Source organism: Oryctolagus cuniculus, chromosome 7 (assembly GCF_051225735.1).
Source record: "Oryctolagus cuniculus isolate XC-2025 breed Fujian yellow rabbit chromosome 7, ASM5122573v1, whole genome shotgun sequence".
NCBI lineage: Eukaryota > Metazoa > Chordata > Mammalia > Lagomorpha > Leporidae > Oryctolagus > Oryctolagus cuniculus.
This window is the reverse complement of record NC_142873.1, coordinates 121,763,100-121,790,752: the sequence shown is the minus strand read 5'-3', so window position 1 is coordinate 121,790,752 and position 27,653 is coordinate 121,763,100. Positions and strand designations below refer to the sequence as shown.

The window sequence follows — 27,653 nt, the reverse complement described above, 5'->3', positions numbered from 1 at the left end:
TGTCATTAATAAGATGGAAAAGGCAAGACACAAATTCTCCTTCAGAGGCACCAAAAGGAAAGCAGCCCAATGAGGAAACATTTTAGATTTCTGATCTCCAAAACTATAAGAAAATGAATGCGTTTTATTTTAAAGGACTGTTTCTGGTCATTTGTTTAGTAGCAGCACTTAACTAATAACATTAATATATAAATGTATCCATACAAAGTAATTTAAGACCCATTACAACTGATAAAAATACACTATAAATATCTGAACTCTCGGCCGGTGCCGCGGCTCACTAGGCTAATCCTCCACCTTGCGGCGCGGGCACACCGGGTTCTAGTCCCGGTCGGGGTACCAGATTCTGTCCCGGTTGCCCCTCTTCCAGGCCAGCTCTCTGCTGTGGCCCGGGAGTGCAGTGGAGCATGGCCCAAGTACTTGGGCCCGGCACCCCATGGGAGACCAGGATAAGTACCTGGCTCCTAACTTCGGATCAGCGCAGTGCGCCGGCCACAGCGCGCCGGCCTTGGCGGCCATTGGAGGGTGAACCAACGGCAAAGGAAGACCTTTCTCTCTGTCTCTCTCTCTCTCACTGTCCACTCGGCCTGTCAAAAAAAATAAAAAAAATAAAAATATTTAAATATCTGAACTCTCAAAGAGCAGACTTTGTCACTTGATTAGATTTTTTTTTGACAGGCAAAGTTAGACAGTAAGGGAGAGAGACAGAGAGAAAGGTCCTCCTTTTTCCGTTGGTTCACCCTCCAAATGGTCCCTACTGCTGGTGCACTGCACAGATCCAAAGCCATGAGCCAGGTGCTTCCTCCTGGTCTCCCATGTGGGTGCAGGGCCCAAGGACTTGGGCCATCCTCCACTGCCTTCCTGGGCCACAGCAGAGAGCTGGACTGGAAGAGGAGCAACCGGGACAGAATCCGGCACCCCAATCGGGACTAGAACCCGGGGTACAGGCGCCGCAGGCGAAGGATTAGCCTAGTGAGCCGCGGCACCGGCCTACACTTGATTAGATTTTAAAAAGGCTTTGGGGGACCAGTGCTATAGTGTAGCAGGTAAAGCTGCTGCCTGTGACACTGGCATCCCATGTCTCATTGCTCCACTTCTGATTCAGCTCCCTGCTAATGGCCTGGGGAAAGCAGCAGAAGATGGTCTAAGTGCTTGGGCCCCTGCACCCAAGTGGGAGACCAAGAATAAGCTCCTGGCTCCTGGCTTCAGCATGGTCCAGCCCTGGCCATTGCAGCCATCTGGGGAGTAAACCAGTGAATGGAAGACCTCTGTGTGCGTGTGTGTCTCTCTCTTTGACTTTCAAATAAATAAATAAATTGTTAAAAAAAAGAAAGCAAGCAAGCTTTGACCATATCCATCATCTTAATCACTAACATGCATTAGTTAGGGAACTAATATGTTTATGTGACAGTATGAACCAGCATTAAAATAGTTAAAGTTAAGAATAAACTTTTCAGGGCCTGCATTGTGCCATCGCAGGTAAAGTGCTGCCTGAAATGCCAGTATCCAATATGGGCACTGGTTCACGGCCCAGCTGTTCCACTCCCAATCCAGCTCCCTTCTAATGGCCTGGGAAAGGCAGCAGAAGATGGCCCAAGTGCTTGGGCCCCTGCCACCCATGTGAGATACCCGAAAGAAGCTCCTGGATCTTAGCTTTACCCTGGCCCAGCCATGGCTGTTGCGGCCATCAGGGGATGAACCAGTGGACAGAAGATCTCTTTCTGTCTCGTCTCTGCTCTCTGTAGCTCTAAAATTCAAATAAATAATTTTTCTCTACAACATGTTTTAGCAACAAAGTAACTCTATTTTAACTTTTATTTATTTTATGTGAAAGGCAGAGAGACATGCATGCATGCATGTGTGCACAAACACACACATACATACACCAAGAGCTCCTCCCCCCACCATTGGTCACTCCCCAAATGCCTGGAACAACCAAGGTAGGCCAGATCATCACTGCAACTTCCAGGGCATTCAGTATAGGAGAGGGGATGGTGTCTCAAATAGCTGCGTCTCTGCAACCCAACTATTGTGAGAGACCTCAATTGAGTTCTAGACCCCCAGTTTTGTTTTGTTTTGTTTTTTCTTTTTTGCCAGGCAGAGTTAGACAGTGAGAGAGAGACAGAGAAAGAGTTATAGACAGTGAAAGAGAGACAGGGAGAAAGGTCTTCCTTCCATTGGTTCACTCTCCTAATGGCCGCTACAGCTGGCGCTGTGCCGATCTGAAGCCAGGAGCTGGGTGCCTCTTCCTGGTCTCCCATGCGGGTGCAGGGGCCCAAGCACTTGGGCCATCCTCCATTGCCTTCCCGGGCCACAGCAGAGAGCTGGACTGGAAGAGGAGTAACCGGGACAGAATCCGGCGCCCCAACCAGGACTAGAACCCAGTGTGCCAGTGCCGCAGGTGGAGGATCAGCCAAGTGAGCCACGGCGCCAGCCTAGACCCCCAGTTTTGGCCTGGTGTAGCCCTGGCCATTGCAGGCATTTGAGAGTTAACCAGAGTTCTATCTGTGTGTATATATGTATCTCTGTGTGTGTGTATGTGTGTGTGTCTACCTCTCAAATAATAAATAGGACAAACTACTAATAGATTACAAAATTTTTTGCACCAAAATAAATTTATCTTTTAATTACATTTCTCCATAAACTCTTCAAAGTGTCCTCACATGTATGTGTGTATACATATTTCTGCATAATTTTTCAAAACATAACAAAATACATTCTGAGTTAAACCTGTAAACTTTAAAGGTCTGAGGCCAGCACTGTGGCACAGTGGGTTAATGCCCTGGCCTGAAACACTGGCATCCCATATGGGCACTGGGCCTAGACCCAGCTACTCCACTTCCAATCCTGCTCTCTGCTATGGCCTAGGAAAGCAGTATAAGATGCCCCAAGTCTTTGGGCCCCTGCACCCACATGGGAGACCCGGAAAAAGCTCCTGGCTTCGGGTTGGCGCAGCTCCAGCCATTGAGGTCAACTGGGAGTAAACCATTGGATAGAAGATCGATCTCTCTCTCTCTCTCTCTCTGACTCTCCTCTCTCTGTAACTCTTTCAAATAAATAGATAAATCTTTAAAAAAAAATGTAAAGGACTACTTAAAAAATTTTAAGTCCTTATTTATGTATTTATTTGAGAGGCAGAGCAACAGTGAGAGAAAGAGCTTGTATCAACATGTTCACTCCCCAGATGGCCCCACAGCCAGATATGACCAGGCTGAAATCAGGAGCCACAAACTCCATCCATGCCTCTCATATGAGTAGCAGAGACCCAAATATTTGGGCCATCATCAGCGGCCTTCTCAGGTCCATTAGCTGGGAGCTAGATCACAAGCGGGATAGCCAGGACTCAAACTGGTACTCTGATAAAGGATGCTAGTGTTGTCAGACGCATTTTAACATACTACACAACAACACTGGCTTAAGGCCTACTTTTCTAAACACTGATTTCAACCCACTATATCAACTATGTGAAGAAAAACAAACTATAAAGTATTTAAGACAGATAATAGTTATTAGGTATATAAATGCAGCAAGAGCTTTCAGAGCTTTCCTTGTTTATTTTGGTTTTTCACTTGTTTGACAAATATTTATCTGGGTCTAACATAAAACAGTACCTGTGGTAAGTAAGCAACAAAAATGAAGAAAGTAAATCCTTGATTTCAAGGACCTACTGGAGTTAAGAGGAATCTAATTATCCAACCCTCCTCTACAAATAAATTGAGGGCCACAGCAAGCGACATTTCTCTACATTACACAGAAGTCAGTTGTTTTCCTAACAGATAACTCTTTCAAGCCCACTGTAGTTTACTCAGTCTACTGAATGCAATAAGTCATCATTAGGACTTGACAATGAATCAAGACAAGGAAGAAAATACTACAAAAAGAGGGACAAATAAAGATCTTGCTCCTTTAGTTGCTATAAGCCAAGTCTAACATATATTTGGACTTTCCCCTCAAATGTAGTATTAGATGTTTCTAACATAAAAATAAAGCAAGCAGTATTGACAATGGTGCTATTTACTATGTAATTATGAAATATTCATAGTACAGAGCTATAATGAACTCTTATCCTATTGTAAGCACACAGTTTTCCTTAGTGTCTTCATTTTTGTTCAAAAGAAACAGTCAAAAAGTAGAATTAAATGCATTTCCTGTTCAGGGATTTAGTTTCCTCATCTGTAAATATATCATAATTGTTTTCAGAGCTACACAAACTCAAGCCACAAAGCACATATAGATAACAAATAACAAGGGACAAGCTAAATAAATACCAGGATGGTATAGTTAACCCTCACAGCAGTGACATCATTGGTTCCTGCCACCCATGTGGGAGGCCTGGATTGCATTCTCAACTCCTGGCTTTAGTCCCAGCTCAGCCTCAGCTATTGTAGGCACTTGAGGAGTGAAGCAATGGACGGGAGCTCTGTCTCTGCCTCTCAAACAAATAAATAAGGAGAGCCTCACAGCAAATGTCTCTTTCATGTAATAAGAGCAAGTAAACTTTTAAAGTTTTAACACCTTGTATTGAATTTAAGAATCAGGCTTCTATCCTGCAAAAGGTTAATTGCTATGGTAAAATCTAAAAAAAAAAAAAAAAAGAGTAAACTGAAAGCCACCATTCTTTTGATTTATTTGAAACCTATGCTGAATTAGACATTTAATAACTTTAGGAATAAACATGACACATTTATTTCCATTTTGCCCTTTCATATATAAAGATGAAATGGTCTAGTGATTAAAGAATGATAAATTGCTAGACAACTGTTTCAATGAAGGAAAAAATTGTAGTAAGACATAAAGCACTTCTTTTACCACTATCAACAGCTTCAACTTCACGGTCAATTGCATCTCTGATCATAAGTGGATGGATGAAGAACTGGGCCCACCTGGAGGGAAAAAAAAAAAAAAACTGGCATGTCTGTTTTTGTTCAGTTTCAGCAATTAACATCTCATTTTTAACTAAGAAATTTTACTAAGTTGGAGATTTAGTTCACAATCATGCGTATGTAAAACCTAAAACCTAAATATTCTGCATTTCTGTATTTTAAACTAGTCTACAAACTTTTTTTCATTATGAAATGTGACATTCATATAGGTAAGTATATATGAAACGTGAACATGTAAGCTAACGCATAACTGCAAGGCTAACACCTGAGAGGCCCACTCAAGGGAGGAAACATCACAGTCAGCACTCTGGAAGCACCTGGCATCAGTCCTTCCCTCAAAGCTATCCTGAATTTAAGGTAAACATTTCCCTGCTTTTCTTTATAGTTCTACCACCTATATACCTTTCCTTGACCAGCCTCTTTCAACCTCCCCCCTTTTTTTCCCATTCTCAAGGAGTCTTTTTAGGAATTTTTTCATATTTATTCTAGGAATTTTTTTTTTTTTTTTACAGGCAGAGTGGACAGTGAGAGAGAGAGACAGAGAGAAAGGTCTTCCTTTTGCCGTTGGTTCACCCTCCAATGGCCGCCGCGGCCGGTGCGCTGCGGCCAGTGCACCGCGCTGATCCGATGGCAGGAGCCAGGAGCCAGGTGCTTTTCCTGGTCTCCCATGGGGTGCAGGGCCCAAGCACCTGGGCCATCCTCCACTGCACTCCCTGGCCACAGCAGAGAGCTGGCCTGGAAGAGGGGCAACCGGGACAGAATCCGGCGCCCCGACTGGGACTAGAACCCGGTGTGCCGGCGCCGCTAGACGGAGGATTAGCCTAGTGAGCCGCGGCGCCGGCCCTCTAGGAAATTTTAATATCAGACATATTTTATATACATATATTTGTACTTTTATATATAAAAGATAATTAAAAGCTTTATTTAGGGCAGTGCTATGAATTAAAAAATTTTAAGTTAAATCAGACAAATTTTAATAGCTATTGGTATTTTACTTAACCTTTTAACTGTATTTGTTCATTTGTTTCATTTGAGAGGCAGAGAGACAAACATAGGGTGGGAGGGAAGAGACCCATCTTCAATCTACTGGTTCACTCCCCAGATGCCCACAATAACCAAGGCCAGGCCAGGCCAAAGGCAAGAGCCAGAAACTCAATCCAGGTCTTCCACATGGATGGTAGAAATCCAATACTTGAGTCATCACCTGCTGCTTCCCAAGATCTGCATTAGCAGAAAGCTAGAATTGGGAGCCATGGTCTATACTCGAACATAGGCACTCCATGTAGGTTCCAGGCACCTTAACTAAAATCTTATCAACCAGGCTAGACACTCACCCCCATAATTGTGTTTAAATGTAATTTACTTATATATGTCTAATAAACTTTTAACTTTTACTTATTAGGAGATAACCTTTAACTAGCTACTAGATATACATTAAGATATTGTCAACAGTTTTTTCTCTTCAGTACTTGGTATAATTAATGATGGGTTGAATTACTGCTACTGAATTAATTAATTAAAGACAGAAACTATTTTTATGTAAGTCTAAAATCCAAAGCCACATGCAAAATATTGAAGACCAACCATAAACAATATCCACAGAGCAGCTAACGAGGCAATCAGTAAGGCACATGCAGACCACCTCTTGTGATGACTTCAAAATCACGTAAGCATTTGAAGGGTCTTCCAATCAGTCTCCACCATTCCACCACAGCTTTTTTTATTTTTTTAAGATTTTATTTACTTGAAAGGCAGTGTTACAGAGAGAGAGGGAGAGACCGAGATTTTCAATTTCTTGATTCATTCCCCAAATAGCTACAAGAGCCAGGGCTGAGCCAGGCTGAAGCCTGGAGCCTGGAGCTCAATCTGGGGCTCCTACATGGGTGCAGGGGCCCAAGTTCTTGGGCCATCTTCTGCTCCTTTTCCGAGGCCATTAGCAGGGAGCTGGATTGGAAGAGAAGCAGCTGCAATACGAATCAGCGCCCATATGGGATGCCTGCATCACAAGTGGCAGCTTTACCTGCTACACAGCAAGGCTGGCACCTTGTTTTTTATTTTTATTATACTTTTTGAAAAAAATTTATTTTCAAACAATACATTTTCTTGAGATTGACAAGCGAGAAATAACAATTAGAGCCTTGTGTTAACGGACAGATTATTTTAGGACAAGCCAACATATTTGAGCATTAATTCTGTTTAGAATCTGTAATATCTTAATATATCTACCAGGGGACCAATATCCTAACAGAACTTCTCTAGATGAAGTTCCCCAAGCTTTTCTTCATAGGATTTAGAAACTTGTAATGTGTGTTATCAGCATTTCCTAATTTCAAAGGTTCCCTGGGACATGTAACCATCAATAGCTGCCATCTTCTGAACAAAGAGAAAACTGCAAATATTAAACACTGTCCAATCTTCTGCAGTCTTAATCATAAATTAATAGTCTTTCCCTATATGTCCATCATTCCTAAGACAAATATATGAGTCTGATCCTGTAGTGATAGTAGTAAAGCTCAGTTCTCTTTAGGAGAATGATAAATTAAAAGGCAAAAGTTCATAGACAATGCTTAGTCATACTGTGAGTCTTGTGAGAAGCTGGGTGACAACCCCATTTAAATTCTCTTGTTAAAGTTAATAGAAAATTTGGATGTTTTGGTGTGTTCACAATTGTATCATCTGCTATGACAGCTTTGTATTTTATTTATTTTTTTTCGCCTCATTGAACCTTAAGAGGGGTCGGCACTGTGGCGCAGCAGGTCAAAGCCCTGGACTGCAGTGCCACCATCCAATATGGACGTCAGTTTTAGTGCTGGCTGCTCCATTTTCAATCCAGCTCCCCGCGAATGTTCCTGGGAAAGCAGTGGAGGATGGCCCAAGTGCTTGGGTCCCTGCACCCACATGGGAGACCCAGAAGAAGCTGCTGACTCCTGGCTTCAGATCAGCACAGCTCTGGCCATTACAGCCATTTGCTGAGTGAACCAGTGCATGGAAGACCTTTTTCTCTTTCTCTATCTCTCTCTGTAACTCTTTCAAATAAATAAAGTAAATCTTTAAAAAAAAAAAAAAAAAAAAACTTAATAAAATGATGCAGGAAATCTTAGCCTGCATTTCTTTTTCCTGACCTCAAATGGAAAGTTTTTTACCCCTAAATATGTTCAAGGTTTCATCATTAAATATGTTTAGTTTAAATTACCAATTATCAGATTCAAAAATTTGCCTTATATTCTCTTTGCTAAGAATACCTTCATAGATACTGACCTGTGTATCTTCATTGGAGAAATGTCTGTACTTTGCACTTCTTTTTAAGGATTTATTTGTTTAAAAGGCAGAGTTACACAGAGGCAGAGGCAGAGGCAGAAGTAGAGAGTCTTCCATCTGCTGGTTCACCCCTCAAAATGGCCGCAAGGGGCCAGAGCTGAACTCATCTGAAGCCAAGAGCCAGGAACTCCATCCAGTTCTCCCACATTGGTACAGGAGTCCAAAGACTTTGACCATCTTCTGCTGCTCTCCCAGGAGCATTAGCAGGGAGCTGGATCAAAAGTGGAACAGCCAGGTTTCAAACTGGCACCACTATGGGATACCAGCACTGCAGGCGGTGGCTTTACCCACTATGCCACAGCACCAGCCCCAAAACTGTGCACACTTTTAAGTTGGTTATTTTTATATTCAACAATGAGAGTACTATTTATTCTAGATTTTAGTCTCATCACATATTTGACTTGCAAGTATTTTCTTCCATTCTATTAACTGCCTAGACAGTTCAACTGTAAATGTAATGGTTTATTTCTAAATTCTCCACTGACCAATATGTATACTTTATGCTAGTACCACACTGTTTTAATTCCTGCAGCTTTAAGTTTTGAAATTGGGAAGTACAACTCCTCCAACTTTGCTTCTTTAAAGATAACTTTGGCTCTTCTATATCTCTTCCTTTCCATATGATTTCTTTCTTTCTTTCTCTTTTTTTTTTTTTTTTTTTGGACAGGCAGAGTTAGAGAGAGAGAGAAAGGTCTGAAAGGTCTTCCTTCCATTGGTTCACCCCACAAATGGCCGCTACAGCCGGTGCACAGCGCCAATCTGAAGCCAGGAGCTTCTCCTGGTCTCCCATGCGGGTACAGGGCCCAAGCACTTGGGCCATCCTCCACTGCCTTCCCGGGCCACAGCAGAGAGCTGGACTGGAAGAGGAGTAACCGGGATAGAATCTGGCACCCCGACCTGGACTAGAACCCAGTGTACCAGTGCCACAGGCGGAAGATTAGCCTAGTGAGCCACGGTGCTGGCCTCCATATGAATTTTAAGATCAGTTCACTAATGCTTTCAAAAAAAGGCAGCTGGGATTTTGATATGATTGAGTTGAATCTTTAGATCAATTTGGGAAGTATTTCCACCTTAACAACATTGTCTTCTAATCTATGAACACAGGATGTTTCTCCATTTATTTAGGACTTCTCTAATTTCCTTCAACAACTTTTAGTGACTTTCTGCAAACAAGTCTCTCAATTTTATTAAATTTATTACTAAGTATTTATTCTTTTTGATCCTATTATAAAAGGAATTTTCTTAATTTCATTTTTTGATTTTTCATTGTTAGAGTATAAAAATACAATTCACTTTGGTACGCCTATCTTGTATCCTCCAACCTTACTCAACTCTATATCAGGTGTAATAGTTCTTTTACAGACTCTGTAGGATTCTCTAGATATGGTGAGTTCTTAATTACTTATTCTAGTTAATGTTCTTATGTGCTCTAAAGTTGCCACAATCACTGAATTAGAAGGTAACCATCTGTTTTACGTACATGCACAAAGTATCTATACGCACATAAACACACCTCAGATAATGATCTTATAACCTAAAAGAACCACATCATAGATTTTATTTTTAATTTCATATAAGGTTCAGAAGTGTTAAGGGACTTAATTGAGGCCACCCCTCTAATAGCCGTCAGGGGTGGGATTCAAACCCATTCAACTGACTCCAGAGTCAGAGCTTCTCGCATTACATTGTACCGCCTTATATTCTGGTCACCTCTATATGAGAACTGAAACAAAGAGTGTCACTATGTTTGACCTCAGCTGGGAATGTGTATGCCCAGCAACTCAAATTTTTCACTACTCTGCACATGCCCCTGAATGACATGGAAACCAAGGGTATGGATTTGGGAATTACAAATAAATTTTCAGTGAGTAGGTGAATTTGCAAATAGACAATCTGTGAATAACGAGAATCAACTGCACAAAATTAAGCCATATGCAAAGACACTTTTCCTTTTCCTTTCCTGCATGCCTTTTCTGACCCCGCCCCCCACCATGTTTTTGTCTATTTGTCCTGGCTAATATCTCTACAACAGTGTTAACAGAAGTGGTAAGTGCTGTTATCTTTGTATTTTTCCTTAGGGAAAAGCTTTCAATCTTTCGCTATTAAGTATGACTTCATGTGTAGATTATTCTGAGGTATCTTTTATCAGGATGAGGACGTTCCTTTTATTTCTAAGTTTATTAAGTTTCTTAATCATGAAAGAATACTAGATGTCTATCAAAAGCCTTTTCTGTCTACACTGAGAGGATATATTAAGAAATGTGTTTTGTTCTTTCTTCCAATAATATAACTAACCTTATATTCCTGGGATAAATCTCACTTGATCATGGTGTGTAATCCTTTTTTTTTTTTTTTTTTTGACAGGCAGAGTGGACAGTGAGAGAGAGAGAAAGAGAGAAAGGTGTGTAATCCTTTTTATAGGACACAAGATTCAGTCTGGAAATTTGTTGTTGAGGATTTCTGCATATGTATTCATATTTGATACTGGCCTGTAGTTTTTCTGATATCACTGTTGGTTTTGGTATCTGAGTAATACTGGCTTAATAAAATGAGTTAGGAAGTTTGTTCTCCTTATTTTTTGGAAAAACATATGAAACACTGGTGTTAATTCTTTAATCATTTGGTAGAATTCAAAAAGATGTTAGAAATTTTTTGATTACCATTATAATTGCTTTTCTTATTACAGATCTATTTAGATTTTCTGTCATCTTGAGTTACTCTGAGTAGCCTGTTGACTTTTAAGTAACTTGTCTATTCCATCTGGGTTATTTAATTTGTTGGCATACAATTGTTCACAGTATCCCCTTATAATCTTTATTGTGTTAGAAAGACTATGTTCCTTCTTTTCCTACTTTATTTTAATAATTTGAGAATTCATTTTTTCTTTGGTCAGTCTAGCTAAAGCCTAGCAGGAATCCCCTCCCCCCACCCCCCTTTTTTAAGCTATTGGTTAACAAAAAGCTGAACTCAAGTCACTCAAATAAGCTCAGAGCATGGAAACTGAATTAGGCCATTAATGATTAAGGAAGTATGTACAGAAATAATGGTAAAGGGGCCAGCATTATAGCATCGTGGGTTAAGCCACCATGTGCAGTGCCAGCTGCTACTTCGAGTACCAGCTGCCCAACTTCTGATCCAGCTTCCTGCTAATGTGCCTGGGAATGCAGTAGAGGACAGCCCAAGTGCTTGGGTCCCTGTATGCACATAGGAGACCCAGAGGAAGTTCCTGGCTCCTGGCTTCAGATCAGCCTAGCTCTGGCCAATGCAACCATTTGGAGAGTGAATCAGCAGATGGAAGACCTCTCTCTTTGTCTCTCCCTCTCTTTCTAACTCTGCTGGAAGGGAGGGAGGAAAGGAAGGAAGAGAGCAAAAGAGGGAGAGAGGGAGGAAAAGCAGGTTGTGCTAGAGTAGTAATAACCTGAACCATCTCTCATTCATGAATCAGAGCCACAGGGTCTTTTGGTTCCTTCTATGCACATCATGGTACCTTTCTGCAGAAACTGACTTTACCTGATGGAAAGTGCAGACTACATGCTGACCTAGAAGCACACACCACAGACTTCTGGGAGTCAAAAGACTGATAATTAAGACTCCTCAAGGGGTTGGTGCTATGGCACAGCAGGTTAAAGCCCTAGCCTGAAGTGCTGGCATCCCACATGGGTGCCAGTTCAGTACCCGGCTGTTCCACTTCCAATCCGGCTCTCTGTTGTGTGGCCTGGGAAAGCAGTAGAAGATGGCCCAAGTCCCACCCACATGGGAGACCTGGAAGAAGCTCCTGGCTCCTGGCTTTGGATTGGCACAGCTCTGGCTGTTGTGGCCATCTGGGGATTGAACCAGTGGATGGAAGACCTCTCTCTGTGTCTACCTCTCTGTAACTCTTTCAAATAAATAAAATAAAATCTTCAAAAAAAAAAAAAAAAGAAATTATATTGTAAATCATATAAATAGAATTATAAATTTCACCTTTATAAATTGCAAATCATAATTATATAACTTACATAAGTAAAATTAAATAATTAAAAGTACTTATGTAATTATCAGTGAAAATGTTAAAATCAAAAATATAGATTATAAAAGAGTATAAACAATATAATCCCATATACATTAAAATTTTTCTGGCTACATAACAAAATGTAAACTGGTTATCTCTGTATTAAAAATTAGAGGTAAACATTCCTTTTTTGCTTCTCCATTTTTCCATATTTTCTCCTAAATTATAAAAAATTAATGGCAAGAATGACTCAATAGAGACTACACTGGAAGTGAGCCTAGCAGTTCAGATGCCATCAAGATCCCTGTGTTCAATTATTGGAGTACCTGGGCTCAATACCCAGTTCTGGCTCCTGACTCCAGCTTCATGCTAATGCAGAAGCTGGAAGGCAGCAGCAGATGACTCAAGTGATTGGGTTCCTGCCACCCACATGGGAGACCCTGATTGAGTTTCCAGTTTTTCAGCCCAGCCCTTGTGGTTTCACTATCTGGGGAGTAAAGCAGCAGATGCGTGCTCTCTGTCTCTGAAATAAAATAAGTAATTTTTAAAAACTTAAAAAATACATTATTTACAAATTCAGAAGGTATTTAAGAGCTCAAATTTAATTTTGAATGCAAATATAACCATACTGAATATATCTTCCTTTTTCTTCCCAAGTTTTGGTGAACAAAGCTGAGCTTATGACTAATTAGAGTATCTGTCCAATGATAAATAATGACTGTGCATTCCAGAAACTGGCCTTGGGACAGCCAGATACAGTTACAAAGTAAGCAGGCCCTCCATGGACAGCATGACCAGAGGATTGGATTTAGGCCCACAGGATAAAAGTAACCATTATGACTCTAACCAGCCAATTATCACCTGGACAAGGTCAAAAGGCAGCTGGCCCTATTCTCTGCTTCCCTTGTGCCTCACTCCCCCTTATCACCCCTTTCTGCTCCTTTTAAACATTCTGCTAGCTTGCAATTTGGGAAGCGCACATTTGGGACTAAGTCTGCCTTCTTCCAAGAAGGTTGGTTTCTTGAATAAACCTGTTCTTTTTTTTTTTTTTTTTTAACAGGCAGAGTAGACAGTAAGAGAGAGACAGAGAGACAGAGAGAAAGGTCTTCCTTTGCCGTTGGTTAACCCTCCAATGGCCGCCACGGCTGGCGCACCCCGCTGATCCCAAGGCAGGAGCCAGGTGCTTCTCCTGGTCTCCCATGGGGTGCAGGGCCCAAACACTTGGGCCATCCTCCACTGCCTTCCCGAGCCACAGCAGAGAGCTGGCCTGGAAGAGGAGCAACCGGGAAAGAATCCGGCGCCCCGACCAGGACTAGAACCTGGTGTGCCGGCGCTGCTAGGCGGAGGATTAGCCTAGTGAGCCCCGGTGCCAGCCGAATAAACCTATTCTTTTGCATCAACTCTTGTTATCTCTTGAGTATTGGTTTTCAAGTAGCAAGCGTCTCAGGCTTAATTTTGACTCGTAACACAAAGACTAAGTGTTACAAAGCAAGTGCCAAATTGTTTTAATAATTTGTTCCAAAAGAGCAGCATTGTGGAGTAGTGAGAGGATCTCTCTCTTTCTTTCTTTCTTTCTCTCTCTCTCTCTCTCCCTCTCTGTCTCTCCCTCTCTTTGTAATTTTGCCTTTCATATAAATAAATCTTTTTTAAAAAAACCAATTTGTTCCATTTCCCAAATACGCTATTCTGACAATTCCATAGAATTAGGATATTCTTTGAAAAAAAAAATAGAACATATCCAATATTTCCATTTTTAAGTATTATTAGATAACCAAGTAAAAATACACTTTGAGTTAGATACCTATCCAGGGCTTCCTTGAAGTATTTTCTCTGGACATCAAACTGAAAGACTGTACGTTCACAATCAGTTGAGGCATTATCACTGCCCCCATGTTTCTTCAGGAAGGCATCAAATCCATTCTCATCTGGATATTTCAAGCTACCCATGAATACCACTAAATGGAAAGAACACAAAGTCACAGAATGCAAAGGTATAGACAATGTTTTTGTTATAAAGGACCACTTTTCTTATGTGTATAGAAAAACGAAAGAAAATATACCAACCCATTAACAATGGTTATATCTGGATAATACTTAATAACATTTCCATTTTTGAAGCTTTCTACAATGCTTATATATTATTTTTATACTAAAAGAACACAAATTATTTATTAAAAATTAAAATTTAAGCATATGCATTATGCAAATTTTACTATATTCAAAAAGTGATGTTTACCCTCAGATAACTTAGAAAACCAGAATATAAACGTAACCAATTCAGAAAAGTATGGATTAAGTTTTGTGTTTTTTTGTTTTTGTTTTTGTTTTTTTTGACAGGCAGAGTGGACAGTGAGAGAGACAAAGGTCTTCCTTGGCCATTGGTTCACCCTCCAATGGCCGCTGCGGCTGGCGCACCCCACTGATCCCAAGACAGGAGCCAGGTGCTTATCCTGGTCTCCCATGGGGTGCAGGGCCCAAGCACCTGGGCCATCCTCCACTGCACTCCCTGGCCACAGCAGAGAGCTGGCCTGGAAGAGGGGCAACCGGGACAGAATCCGGAGCCCCGACCGGGACTAGAACCCGGTGTGCCGGCACCGCAGGCAGAGGATTAGCCTATTGAGCCGCGGTGCCGGCCCAGATTAAGTTCTTATAACTATATTTAAGTATACTCATAATTAAACTGAAGTTCTTTTGTTTTTATATTAATCATGCATTTTTATTTTCTGTATTTCTGCTGCTCTGACGTCTCAGGGCCTTACTAACCCTGGAAGACAATGCCCCTACTAGGACTAGCCAATTCCTAGAGAGCCACAATCATCTCCCCATTGGTTGGTGTTACCGAACTTGAATAATACTAACACGTATATTTTTAAATATTTTTCTAGGTGGTTTTTTCTAATCCCCCACAAAAGTACACTCAAGCAGATTAAAATTAAAAGTCTCCCCCTCCCATACATATTCATAAATCAAGGGTTTTTTTCTTAGTATTTCTCTTGTTAAATAAATCATACTTCTATCAAACCGGTTACTTCTCTTTGAAATGTAAATTTGAAGAGAAAAGAACACACTCAAGAATGATATTTTACAAAAAATCTTACTGTGCTCCAGAAAGTGTGCCAGCCCAGGCAGGTCATCGGGATCAGCAAAACTCCCAACTCCAACACAAAGAGCAGCTGCAGACTGGAGTAAGTAGAACACACAGAAATATTTTAGTCAATCCTAAAGAAATAATATTAGCATATCACTTTAAGGTTTCATTTGGAGATGGATGGTTTCCATAGAAAGTGATAAAATTCTTTCCCTGAAAATCAGGAGGAGCAGCAAAGTGAAACTCACCAGAACTGTGTCAGTTTCACCCTGCTGCTCCTCCAGTTGCCATCCTGCCAAATGCTGAAGAGCTGTAGACCTAAAGAAAAAAGCAGAAACAGACAGAAAAAAAAGGGAAAAGGAACTGGCCAGTCCACCCAACTACTATTTCATGTCAACTTTTAGAATTCTGAACCAAGTTTGTTTCCTAAATTATTAGATTTGGGAAATCTGCAGAAGTAACATACCTAGCTATATTATCTCTGAAGATCTCTAAGAAAATTAAAGGCTCTGTGTTTATCAACTCAGTTAATAAACATGAAACTTCTCAGTATGTTACAAAGTTTTAAATTTATTAAAATAAGGAATAAAATAACATTTTAGTAAAATATCTAACAGAGAAGTAAATAAATATTTAAAGATAAAACTTTTGGCTATTCAAGAGCTACAGAGTAAGCTTTAAAGAGGCTTTTTAGTTCTTCATTTCTTATTAAAGAAACATTCTCCCAATTATCTTAAGATGATAAAAGATTTTTAACAAGATAGATAACCAAAAGAGATATCAATTTCTACATTATTTTGGGTATACCATTATATCACTGTATGCTAAAAGATATAAAAAGGAGAGAAAAACAGTCAAGTTGAATCTCTGAAGATAGTAAGGTGAATATTAACTTTCCCAAATTTTATATATGTCAATTTTACAGGGCTAACACATTTTATGAAACAGGTTATTTTAATGACTGATTTTGATAAATGATACTCTCTGAAGAAAAAAGCTTTTAAAAAATAGCAGATACCTGGCATAAAGTCTAAACATGCATTAGAAAACCAAAGTACAAATTTTTTTGAAGAACCAAACAGCCTCACTTAATACTATAAATCTCATTTTGAAAACTCAGGCACATAAGCTCAGTTAGACCACAGTCTAACCTGTTCTGTGATGTTTAATAGGTGCCTAACCTGCTTTCAGCTCCAACTACCCCATAAAGATTTCTTGTCTCGACCAGCTGGGTTGAAGACATTTTTGAATAACTTGACTTAAACCACAGTCTATCAGTCAGCTTTGACCACAGCAAAAACAGGCTCTGAAATTGCTAGAAAAGAAATTCATACTTGAGAATTTTCTAATCAAGAAATTCATACTTGAGAAATTCATACTTGAGAATTAAGAAAGCCCTGAACAAATCATAATTCAGTATATGTCATAATTAAATTTCAATCTTGTTAGTTTATCAAGCTTTTCATATCAAGAACATCTTCTTTTGAGAGAAAGAAAATTGAGGGGAATAAAAAAAATGGCTCAGAAAGAACTTCTTAATTAGATAAATGTTCTCCCCCCAAAAAATCACATTTTTTTCTTCTTCCTTCAATAACTCTCATTATTTACTTTAAACAAGGTTCACATCTTTCAATAAAATTAAATCATAAAAATACTTCAAAAATCCAATCTGGGGCCAGTGCTGTGGCACAGTGGATAAAGCTGCTTATGGCACAGGCTTCCCATATGAGCGCTGGTTCGAGATCCACCTGCTCCATTTCCAATACAGCTCCCCATTAGTGTGCCTGGGAAGGCAGCAAAGGATGGCCCAAGTTCTTGGGCCCCTCCACCCACGTGAGAGACCCAGGAGAGGTTCCTGGCTCCTGGCTTCAGACTGGCCCAGCTCCGGCCATTGTGGCCATTTGGGGAGTGAGCCAGTGGATGGAAGACCTTTTTCTCTATCTGTAATTCTGCCTCTCAAGTAAATAAATAAATCTTTTAAAAAAAATCCAATACCACTCTTAAGTCACCTTTTACCTAGCCTAATCTGTTTTAGTAGCTTTTTCCAGACACTTATTCATTCAACTAACATAAACAATTTTCCACTGTTACAATCATGGAATCTTTCCTTTCACCAGTGTATCCATTTGCTTCTGAAATCAAAACAATTTGACCACTTCAAACTTCTCAGTTTCCCACTTTCCATCCTAATATAATCAAAAAATTAGCTATCAGTAATGTATGACAAATTTTATCATAGTGAGTTCTCAGAAAGAGAGGCAGTATCTAAGCCATTTTTAAAATCAGCACTAGAATTTGACCCTGGTGCTTTTACAAAATGTGAACTTTCAGGATTTAATCAACCTAAGCTAAATAAAAAGGGGTTTTTAAAAAGACTGGACATATATCTTCACTTAACAAAGGTACTCAAAATTGTTGTATAAATCTTAGGTGTTTAATAATGTCTTTATAATTAAAATGGCTATTAAAACAATTTTATTTCTAAATAGTTTCATCAGTTCATAGAAGATATTAATAAGTCCAAAACATGAGAAAGCTACTTAAAGATAGAAATTATTCATAAATATAGAAACTTATTTGTAAGAAATATTCAGATAAGAAGTTACAACATGGTCAGCTTAGAAATAAAATGGATCTCAGAAATTATAAATCTTATTTTAGAAATGAGGGAGAGGGGGCTGGCACTGTGGCACAGTGGGTAAAGGCACCACCTGATGTGCAGGCATCCCATAACGGCACCAGTTCAACTGCTGGCTGCTCCACTTCCAACCTAGCTCCATGCTGATGCGCTTGGGAAAGCAGCAGAAGATGGACTAAGTACTTGGACCCCTGCACCTACGTGGGAGACCCAGATAAAGCTTCTGGCTCCTGATCAGCTCGGCTCCAGCTATGACAGTCATTTAGGGAGTGAATCAAAGGATGGAAGACCTCTCTCTTTCTTTCTCCCTCTCTTTGCCTCTGCCTCTCTCGTTTTCAAATAAATAAATAAATCTTTAAAAAAAAATTGATCCAGAAAGATAAATACAGACCAAGAATTAGAACCCAGGTTTCCTGACTGCCAGTCCATTCTATCACTTTTATAATTTCTTCCATTCTATTACTGCTCAATTTGTAATTATGAGAATTTAAATTAAAAGTGGATTTTAAAATTCTTAACTTGTTTATAAAGACCTTGATATAGACTCAAGTAATACACATATCCATTTATTATCAGTGTTTTAGTTTTCATCACTAATGCTTTCCAAGCTAAAATCACTTGGCCTATCATGCTACACAAAAACAAGTGTCACTTATAATCTGAGTAGCAAGGGGCAAAAAGTTTCTTTAAAACATGACTCAATCATCCCAACAACTTAGCAAAATACTGGTACAATCTCTTTAAAAAATAAATTTTTCCAAAGAGTAACTATTAAAGCATTTTGTTTGTGTGTTTGTTTGACAGGAAGAGTGGACAGTGAGAGAGAAAGGTCTTCCTTTGCCGTTGGTTCACCCTCCAATGGCCGCCGTGGCCGGCGCGCTGCAGCCGGCGCACCGCGCTGATCCAAAGCCAGGAGCCAGGTGCTTCCTCCCGATCTCCGATGCGGGTGCAGGGCCCAAGGACCTGGGCCTCCTCCACTGCACTCCCTGGCCACAGCAGAGAGCTGGCCTGGAAGAGGGGCAACCGGGACAGAATCCGGTGCCCCGACCGGGACCAGAACCCGGTGTGCCAGCGCCGCAAGGCTGAGGATTAGCCTAGTGAGCCGTGGCACTGGCCAAAGCATTTGTTTTAAACATTACTACTTGTGAATCACATTTTCACATTTTTTAGAGTGACCACATATAAACATTCTTTTAACATTTAAATTTTAGTTTTAATAATTTGACTATAAGTCCTTGGTATGTGAACTGTACCATACCAAATGTATCATCAATATTCAACAAACTAGCTTTAACAAACATCTGCCAGTCAACTCCACTATAATACCTCCAAGGCACTGGCATTGTGATGTAGTGGGTAAAGTTGCCACCTGCAGTGCCAGCATCTTATATGGGCACTGGTTCGAGACCGGCTGTTCCACTTCCAATCCCACTCTCTGCTATGGCCTGTGAAAGCAGTGGAAGACGGCCCAAGTCCTTGGTCCCCTGCACCCACGTAGGAGACCTGGAAGAAGCTCCTGGCTCCTGGTTTCAGATCAGCACAGCTCTGGCCATTGTCACCAACTGGGGAATGAACCAGCAGATGGAAGACCTCTCTCTCTGCAACTCTGACTTTCAAATAAATAAATAAATCTTAAAAAATCTCCAAAATATCTGTTAAATGAGTACTCCCTGCAAAACAGAGGCACTTTTCAAAAGATTATCATGAGGAAAATTCTCCTTATCAAGCCCTGTGTATATATTCATAGTTATTATATATTAAATTAAATAAGCTCAACTTCCCCACTCTATTTCAACTCTTCCAATGTATTATTTGCCCAGACCTTTAGTGCTTCTCCAAAAAAAAGAGCATTAATTAATTACCTAGACAGATGTTACCCACGTGATTTTTTTCTTTTCTTCTTTTCTTCTAGTCTCATCAAGGGTAATACACTTTGCTATTCTTCTATCCCAGGCTAAGAATTATGCAGATCCTCAGCTCTCAGAATTTTTTTAAAGACATATAATGTTCAAAAGTACTTATAAATTCAAATATTATCATTGATTGCCTCTGAGGGATATGATTATGGGTGATTTCCCTCTTTTTGTTTTCTTTAGATTCCACTAGTTTCTACAATGAACATTTATAATCAGAACAAAATGTTTTCAAAATACGTTCTATAGAATAAACAGATGTTTATTAAAGTTCAAAAGATAAACATATACTTCCTTTTTGCTATTAAAAAATAAAGCAAAAGTTCAGAAGATATTTCAAAGAATTCCCAAATTTAAAAATAAAATAGACATGAATCACACCTGTTTTTCAGTGGTTTTCTTTCTAGCTTCTGCCCTCTCTTCTAGTTCTTCTAGTTCATTATCCTCAGTATCAAGATCATCATCATCATGTTCATTGTCATCATCATCATCATCATCAAATTCATCTTCATCATCAAAACCCTCTTCATCATCATCTTCTATTTCAGCTCCAGAATCTTCATCATCATCGTCATCTTCCTCTTCTTCTTCTTCCTCCTCCTCTTCATCATCAGTTGCATTTCCAGGTTTACCTTCCATATTACTTAGGTCTGAAATCAAAAGTGCTTGCAAGCCATTCCGTAACTTGATGTATCTGAAAAGAAATCACAAAACATTTTGATTCAGCTATTCATGACATTATTCCAACACAAGTGATCAGCTTAGCAAAACTGAAAAAAAAAAAATTCCAAGTACATATACACACAAAAACTAATACTACAGTAGTTCTCCTTATCCATGGTTTCAGTTACCCACAGTCAACCTTGGTCTGAAAATATTAAGTGGCTAATCCCAGAAATAAATAATTCACAAATTTTAAATTGTGTACAATTCTAAGTAGCATGATGAAATCTCATGCCATCTAATTCTCTCCCATCCTGGACATGAACCATCCCTTTTCCCAGTGTATCCATGTTATATATGTTACTTGCCAGTCAATTAGCAGCCATCTTAGTTATCATATCTACTATCACTGTATCACAGCACTTGTGTTCAAATAACCTTTATTTCAGTTACCAAAGACCACTAAATATTCAAGAGTAGTAGGCTGGCAATTCACGTATGCCAAAGAAAAGCCAAAAATGTTTCCTTGTAAGTATAAAGGTGAAAGCTCCTGAATAATAAGGAAAGGGGAAAAAGTATATGCTGTGATTGCTACATTCTATGTAAGAATAAATCAAACCATGAAATTGTTAAAGTTAATTGCAAAATTTACATCCACAGTGCATTAAGTACTAAGAAAATATATAAAACTTGTATATGTACATATGTATGTTTCTGTAAAACATGATACAATGAGATTACAAACAATTTCATGGTCGGGTAGGTACTTGGCCCTGCAGTTAGGATACCACTTAGGATGCCTACATCCCATACTGGAGTGCCTGAGTTTGTGTCCCACCTACACTTCTGATCCAACTTTCTGCTAGTGAACATTCTGAGAGGTAGTGAGTTCATGTAGTTGGGTCCCTGCCACCCATGAGGCAGACCTGGATTGAGTTCCAGGCTCCTGGCTTTGGCCTGGCCCAGCCCTGTGGGCATTTGGAGAGTAAATCAGGATAAGGAAGATCTCTCTTTTCTATGTCTCTCTGCCCTTAAAATAAAATAAAAAATTTCTAAGTTCACAGAAAAATGGAATTGCAAGTTTAGAAGTGAATACCTGTTCGGCCGGCGCTGCGGCTCACTAGGCTAATCCTCCGCCTTGCGGCGCCGGCACACTGGGTTCTGGTCCCGGTCGGGGCACCAGATTCTGTCCTGGTTGCCCCTCTTCCAGGCCAGCTCTCTGCTGTGGCCCGGGAGTGCAGTGGAGGATGGCCCAAGTCCTTGGGCCCTGCACCCCATGGGAGACCAGGATAAGTACCTGGCTCCTGCCATCGGATCAGCATGGTGCGCCGGCCGCAGCGCACTGGCTGTGGCGGCCATTGGAGGGTGAACCAATGGCAAAGGAAGACCTCTCTGTCTCTCTCTCTCCCTGTCCACTCTGCCTGTCAAAAAAAAAAAAAAAAAAAAAAAAAAAAAAAACAACCTGTTCTAGTGGTTAAGAAACCAGTTTGCACACCTACGTGTCCTATCAGAGTGCCTGGACTCAATTCCCAGCTCTGCTGTAATCCCAGCTTCCTGCCAGTATACACCCTATGAAGCAACAGATGATAGTCTGAGCGTTTATGTCCCTGCCACCCACTTGGGAGACTCAGATTAAATTCCAGGCTCCCGGCTTTGACTGGACCCAGCTCCAGCTGTTGCAGACATCTAGGAAGTAAGCCAAAGGATAGAAGATCAATCAATATCTCTCTCTTTACCTCTCCCCTCCTTTCCCTCCATCTTTGTGTGTGTGTGTGTGTGTGTGTCTGTCTGTCTCTTAGTCTTTCAAATGAATAAAAAAATAAAGTTTAAAAATTTTAAAACAAAACATAAAACACACATCTCAGAAGTTAAATACACACAATAAGCACAGCATTTGGCATTCCTTACTATTTTTTCATGTGTAAGTACTTAAACACTCTACCATACCAGAAGACTTAGCTTAAGAAAAGTCTATTCCTCAACATACAGACGGGTCATGCTAGCTTACATATTAAAGCAAGAATCATATAAACTTAAATCCTGGTGATTCTATCTTCTATTAACATTGTATCAGTATCCAAAGCTACAACTACAGAAATAGTTACACCTCTAAGAAAACTAAATCCTTCAGACTAGTAGCCCTGCAGAAAGATTATTCTTTTTCTTCAGCTTCATAAAGGTCCTACCACCTACTCAAAGGAAGAGAATTCTTATTTAGTAAAATGACTGTGTCAGCTTGATGATTAGGTATTTACCACACAATGTTCCCTTCTATACTAATTCCTTCATGTATTTATTCAACAACCATTCATTTAGTATATTTTATATATCAGATACTGTGCTACATTAAGAAACAAAACCACAGTCCTAAGGGCTGATGTTGTGGCATAGCAGGTAAAGCCACCATTTGCCATTCTGGCATCCCATATGGGCTCTGGTTTGATCCCGGCTGCTCCACTTCCATCCAGTCCAGCTCCCTGCTAATGCACCTGGAAGACAACAGATGGCCCAAGTGCTTGGGCTTCTGCCACTCATGTGGGAGACCTGGAAAAAGCTCCTGCCTTCTGGCTTTAGACATTTGAGGAGAGAACCAGCGGATAAAAGATCTATCTGTGGGGAGCAGCCCGGACTGGACTGAGTTACTGGAATTAAGACTTATTCTATGCATCTGCTCTCCCACAATATGGCGCTGGGAGAGAAGTAAACAGCTTCCGCACAGCTGCCTCCAGTTCAACCAATAAACTGTAGGACTTGCTACTGATTGGAGGAGAGCAGCGTACTCGGCGTGTGGGCAGCCGAGTTGGGATTGGCGGAGGAGGACTATAAAGGAGGAGAGAGACGGCATGCACGAGGAACATCTAAGGGGAACATCTATCTGAAGGAACACCTGTGCAGCCCCCAAGAAAGCCGGCCGGCGGTGTGCCGCTCCCCTGCGGAAGTGGGGAATGTGGCCAGGGGGAACTGCCCTTCCACGGAGGTGGAAGGGATAGTAGCCAACCCGGGAAGAACCAGCAACAAACCCGGGGAGGGCCGAGCAGACGAAAAGAACAGCGCAGGGTCCTGTGTCGTTCCTCCACGAAGAGGGGGAGCGACATCCATCCATCTCTTCTTTTCTAACTCTGCCTTTCATATAAATAAAATAAATCTTAAAAAAAAAAAAAACAACACACACAGCCCTTAAGATCAGGTACTCACTCTCAAGTAATGAAATCATTAAACCAGTATGATCCTGAATGACAGAAACAAAGAAATAATGTTAGAAGGATGCAGACAGGGAAAGCCTGTAGAAAAGGACACTTAATTCAAGTCTTAGAGATGAAAAAAGGAGTTAGACAGCAGAAACTGGGAAGATTAGCATGCAAAAAGAGGTAAGAAGGCTCACTAGGCTAATCCTCCACCTTGCGGCGCCAGCACACCAGGTTCTGGTCCCGGTTGGGGCGCCAGATTCTGTCCCGGTTGCCCCTCTTCCAGGCCAGCTCTCTGCTGTGGCCCGGGAGTGCAGTGGAGGATGGCCCAAGTCCTTGGGCCCTGCACCCCATGGGAGACCAGGAGAAGCACCTGGCTCCTGCCATCGGATCAGCGCAGTGCGCCGGCTACGGTGCGTCGGCCACAGCGCGCCAGCCGCGGCGGCCACTGGAGGGTGAACCAACGGCAAAAGGGAGACCTTTCTCTCTGTCTCTCTCTCTCCCTGTCCACTCTGCCTGTCAAAAAAAAAAAAAAAGAGGTAAGAAATGATACAGCAGGTAAAGCCACCACCTTTGCAGTGACGGCATCCCATATGGACGATGGTTCGAGTCCAGGCTGCTCCACTTCTTTAACATTTATTTATTTATGTGGAAGTCAGAGTTACACATAGAGAAAAGAGGCAGAAAGAGAGAGAGAGAGAGATCTTCCATCCGCTAGTTCACTCCCCAATTGGCCGCAATGGCCAGAGCAGTGCCAGTCGGAAGCCAGGAGGCAGGAGCTTCCTCTGTGTCTCCCACGTGGGTGCAGGGGCCCAAAGACCTGGGCCATCCTCTACTGTTTTCCCAGGCCATAGCAGAGATCCGGATAGGAAGTAGACCAGCCGGGTCTCAAACCAGCACCCATATGGGATGCCTGCGCTTCAGGCCAGGACTTCAACCCACTGCACCACAGCACAGACCCCACAAAAGATTTAGAAAACAGGAAAGGAAACTATGAACAGATGAGACATTTTTAGAAATTACTGGAATGTGAAAATTTTATCAGCTTAATGGAGAAAAGATCAAAGGGAACCACAGGCCTACATACATGTAATAAGAAACTGGTTCTTGGGGCGCCAGTTCTGTCCCGGTCGCTCCTCTTCTAGTCCAGCTCTCTGCTGTGGCCCAGGAAGGCAGTGGAGGATGGCCCAAGTGCTTGGGCCCTGCACCTGCATGGGAGACCAGGAGGAAGTACCTGGCTCCTGGCTTTGGATCAGTGCAGTGCGCCAGCCGTAGCGGCCATTTGGGGGGTGAACCAACGAAAGGAAGACCTTTCTCTCTCTCTCTCTCACTGTCTATCTCTGCTTGTCAAAAAAAAAAAAAAAAAAAAAAAAAAAAAGAAAGAAAGAAACTGGTGGTTCTTTCCAAGAAAGCCTAGAGAAAGCTTAAGCTCCAGATCAATAAATAGATTAAAGAGAGGGACCAGTGCTGTGGCTCAATGTATTAAACTATAGCCTATAGCCCTTGCATCCCATATGGGCATTGGTTTGAGTCCCAGTTGGTCCATTCAGATCCAGCTCCCCACTAACACACCTGGGAAAGCAGAGAATTGCCCAAGTTCTGGAGCCCCAATATCCACATGCTGGACCTAGAAGAAACTCCTGGCTCTTGACTTCAGCCTGGCCCAGCCCTGGTCATTGTGGCCATTTGGGGAGTGAACCAGTGTATGGAAGATCTTTCTCTCTCACTCTGTCTTTCAAATAAACAAGTAAATGAAAGAAAGAGTAGGGAGACACTCAGGATAATGAGATCAATTATTAATTAAACTGGAAACAATCTAAGTATCAACAGTAGGGTGGAAAAACTGAAGCACAGTCACACAACAGAATTTTTTCACACAACGTAATATAAAACAGGGAAATGTATAATTCGGCAACAAGCTGTTACATTAGTTAATCTTTAAAACATAGCGACAGGGGGCCAGCGCCGTGACTCACTTGGTTAATCCTCCGCCTTGCAGTGCCAGCATCCCATATGGGCGCCAGGTTCTAGTCGCGGTTGCTCCTCTTCCAGTCCAGCTCTCTGCTGTGGCCCGGGAGGGCAATGGAGGATGGCCCAAGTTCTTGGGCCCTGCACCCGAACAGGAGACCAGGAGGAAGCACCTGGCTCCTGGTTTCAGATCAGCGCTGCGCGCGGGGCATGACAGCCATTTGGGGGGTGAACCAACGAAAGGAAGACCTTTCTCTCTGTCTCTCTCACTAACTCTGCCTTTCAAAAAAAAAAAAAAAATAGTGCCAAAAAGCAAGTCACAGAAAACTATACACCATATGAATACTATTCATACAAAGCTAGAACATTTATATTTATTATGACAAAAATGTTTTAAAGCAAAGGATTAATAAACAGCATTCAGAATAGTTGGAGTGGAGGGCAACATGGGAGGATACAGAATGAGGAACATGACAGGGACAGGATGACAAAGAACAAAGAATAGATTCTAGTTCTGAGGGATATGTTTCATTTTAGATTTCTTACACATCACTAACAAAAGTTTCATTTTTCTTTTGCATATGTCAGATATTACAGTCTCAGAAGTTTCTAAAATGACAATTAAAGAACTTCATTCAGAAATAACTTAGCTAGTCAGGCTAACTTCCTCTGTGTCAAATAATCAACTACAGAAGATCAGAAAATGCCATCCTAAAATATGCCCTTTCGGCGTAAAAATTGTTGAACTGAAGGCAATTAAAAAGAGGCAGATAAAGGAAAGATCTCCGTCTTCCTTCTGTTTGCCTAAAAGCAGAACATAAATCTACAAAATTACCAGCTCACCTCATTTCCACCAGGGAGAACACAAATTAACCAGTTAAGCCAATTTTAGATCCTTATTCACCTGGAGATGGCACCAGAAGAACCTACTTTAACAAGCCTTTCTAGGTGATCTTTGTCATTTATTTGCTTTTCCACATGTTGCCATTTCTAGAAACTTAAAATCCTTTTCCTTTGTCATTTTTCTAAAAATTTACTGTTCTTTGTTGAAGATGCTGTGTAAGCTGGAATTTAAAGCCAACTCAAAGTTATTCATTCTGCAGGTAGCTCCCATACATGAACTTCAAAAAGTTCACAGAAAGATGAAATTAAAAGGTAATTTTTTTTCTTCACACACAAAAAAATTTGAGGTTCAGGCAATTTTTTTCACAATATGAATTTTCAAGTAACTTTTTGAAGATCCTTTGCATGTACAGATTTCAAAAAATTTTTGTACCAATGTATCTTCTAATTCCATTTTCTACAAACTCTGAAGTAGTCTCATATAAAATATATATGAATAAATTTATGCTTGTTTTTCTCATTTTCTTTTTTAAAAAAACTTACATGAAAGGCAGAGCTTATAGAAAGAGAGAGGGAGAGACAGAGAAACACCCATATGGCCACAACAGCCAGAGCTGCACCAACCTGCCAGTCCAAAGCCAGGAACCAGGAGCTTCTTTGGGGTCTCCCTTAGGGGTGGAAGGGGACAAAGCACTTAGGCCATCTTCCACTGTTTTCCGAGGCACATTAGCAGGGAGCTGGATTGGAAGTGGAGCAGCCTGAACCAGTGCCTATATGGGATGCTGACGTCACAGGTGGTGGCTTTTCCGGCTACCCTACACCAAAATGCCAGCCCCTGAACTGTCTTTTTCTACAGAAGTCCATTTCAACTAAGAACTTACAAGGACTGAATAAAAAATTCTTATTCTCCCTTACACAACTAAACAGCTACAGTACAAGTTAAAATCAAACAGTTTTTCCCGAGTGTGAATACTCTGTCCAGAAGTAAAATGCAAATTCTTGGAGAAGCAAGTGTTTTAATCCACTTTTTGCTGCTACAGTAAAATACCTGAGACTGGGTACTTTTTAAGGAAAGTAGGTTTACTTGCATTTTGCTCATAGTTCTGGAAGTCCAAGAATGTAGTGTCAGCCAGTGTCAGCTTCTGGTGAGGGCCTTCTGGCTA

At 41.0% G+C, this 27,653-nt stretch overlaps 1 protein-coding gene across 2 annotated transcripts in view; it reads right to left on the bottom strand.

Moving 5' to 3' along the window:
• The window catches only part of NRDC (nardilysin convertase), a 93,587-nt gene that overhangs the window by 54,638 nt on the left and 11,296 nt on the right, over nucleotides 1-27,653 (bottom strand). Inside the window, exons 2-7 of one of the 2 annotated variants that reach the window (XM_002715099.6) lie at nucleotides 20,213-20,525; nucleotides 16,462-16,595; nucleotides 15,529-15,598; nucleotides 15,291-15,372; nucleotides 13,994-14,147; nucleotides 4,810-4,883 (exon numbers count right to left, since the gene is read on the bottom strand). In XM_002715099.6, coding sequence (XP_002715145.1) covers nucleotides 4,810-4,883; nucleotides 13,994-14,147; nucleotides 15,291-15,372; nucleotides 15,529-15,598; nucleotides 16,462-16,595; nucleotides 20,213-20,525 — 827 coding nt within the window. The remainder of the gene's footprint in view (nucleotides 1-4,809; nucleotides 4,884-13,993; nucleotides 14,148-15,290; nucleotides 15,373-15,528; nucleotides 15,599-16,461; nucleotides 16,596-20,212; nucleotides 20,526-27,653) is intronic. The other variant, XM_002715100.6, reaches the window with a different exon arrangement.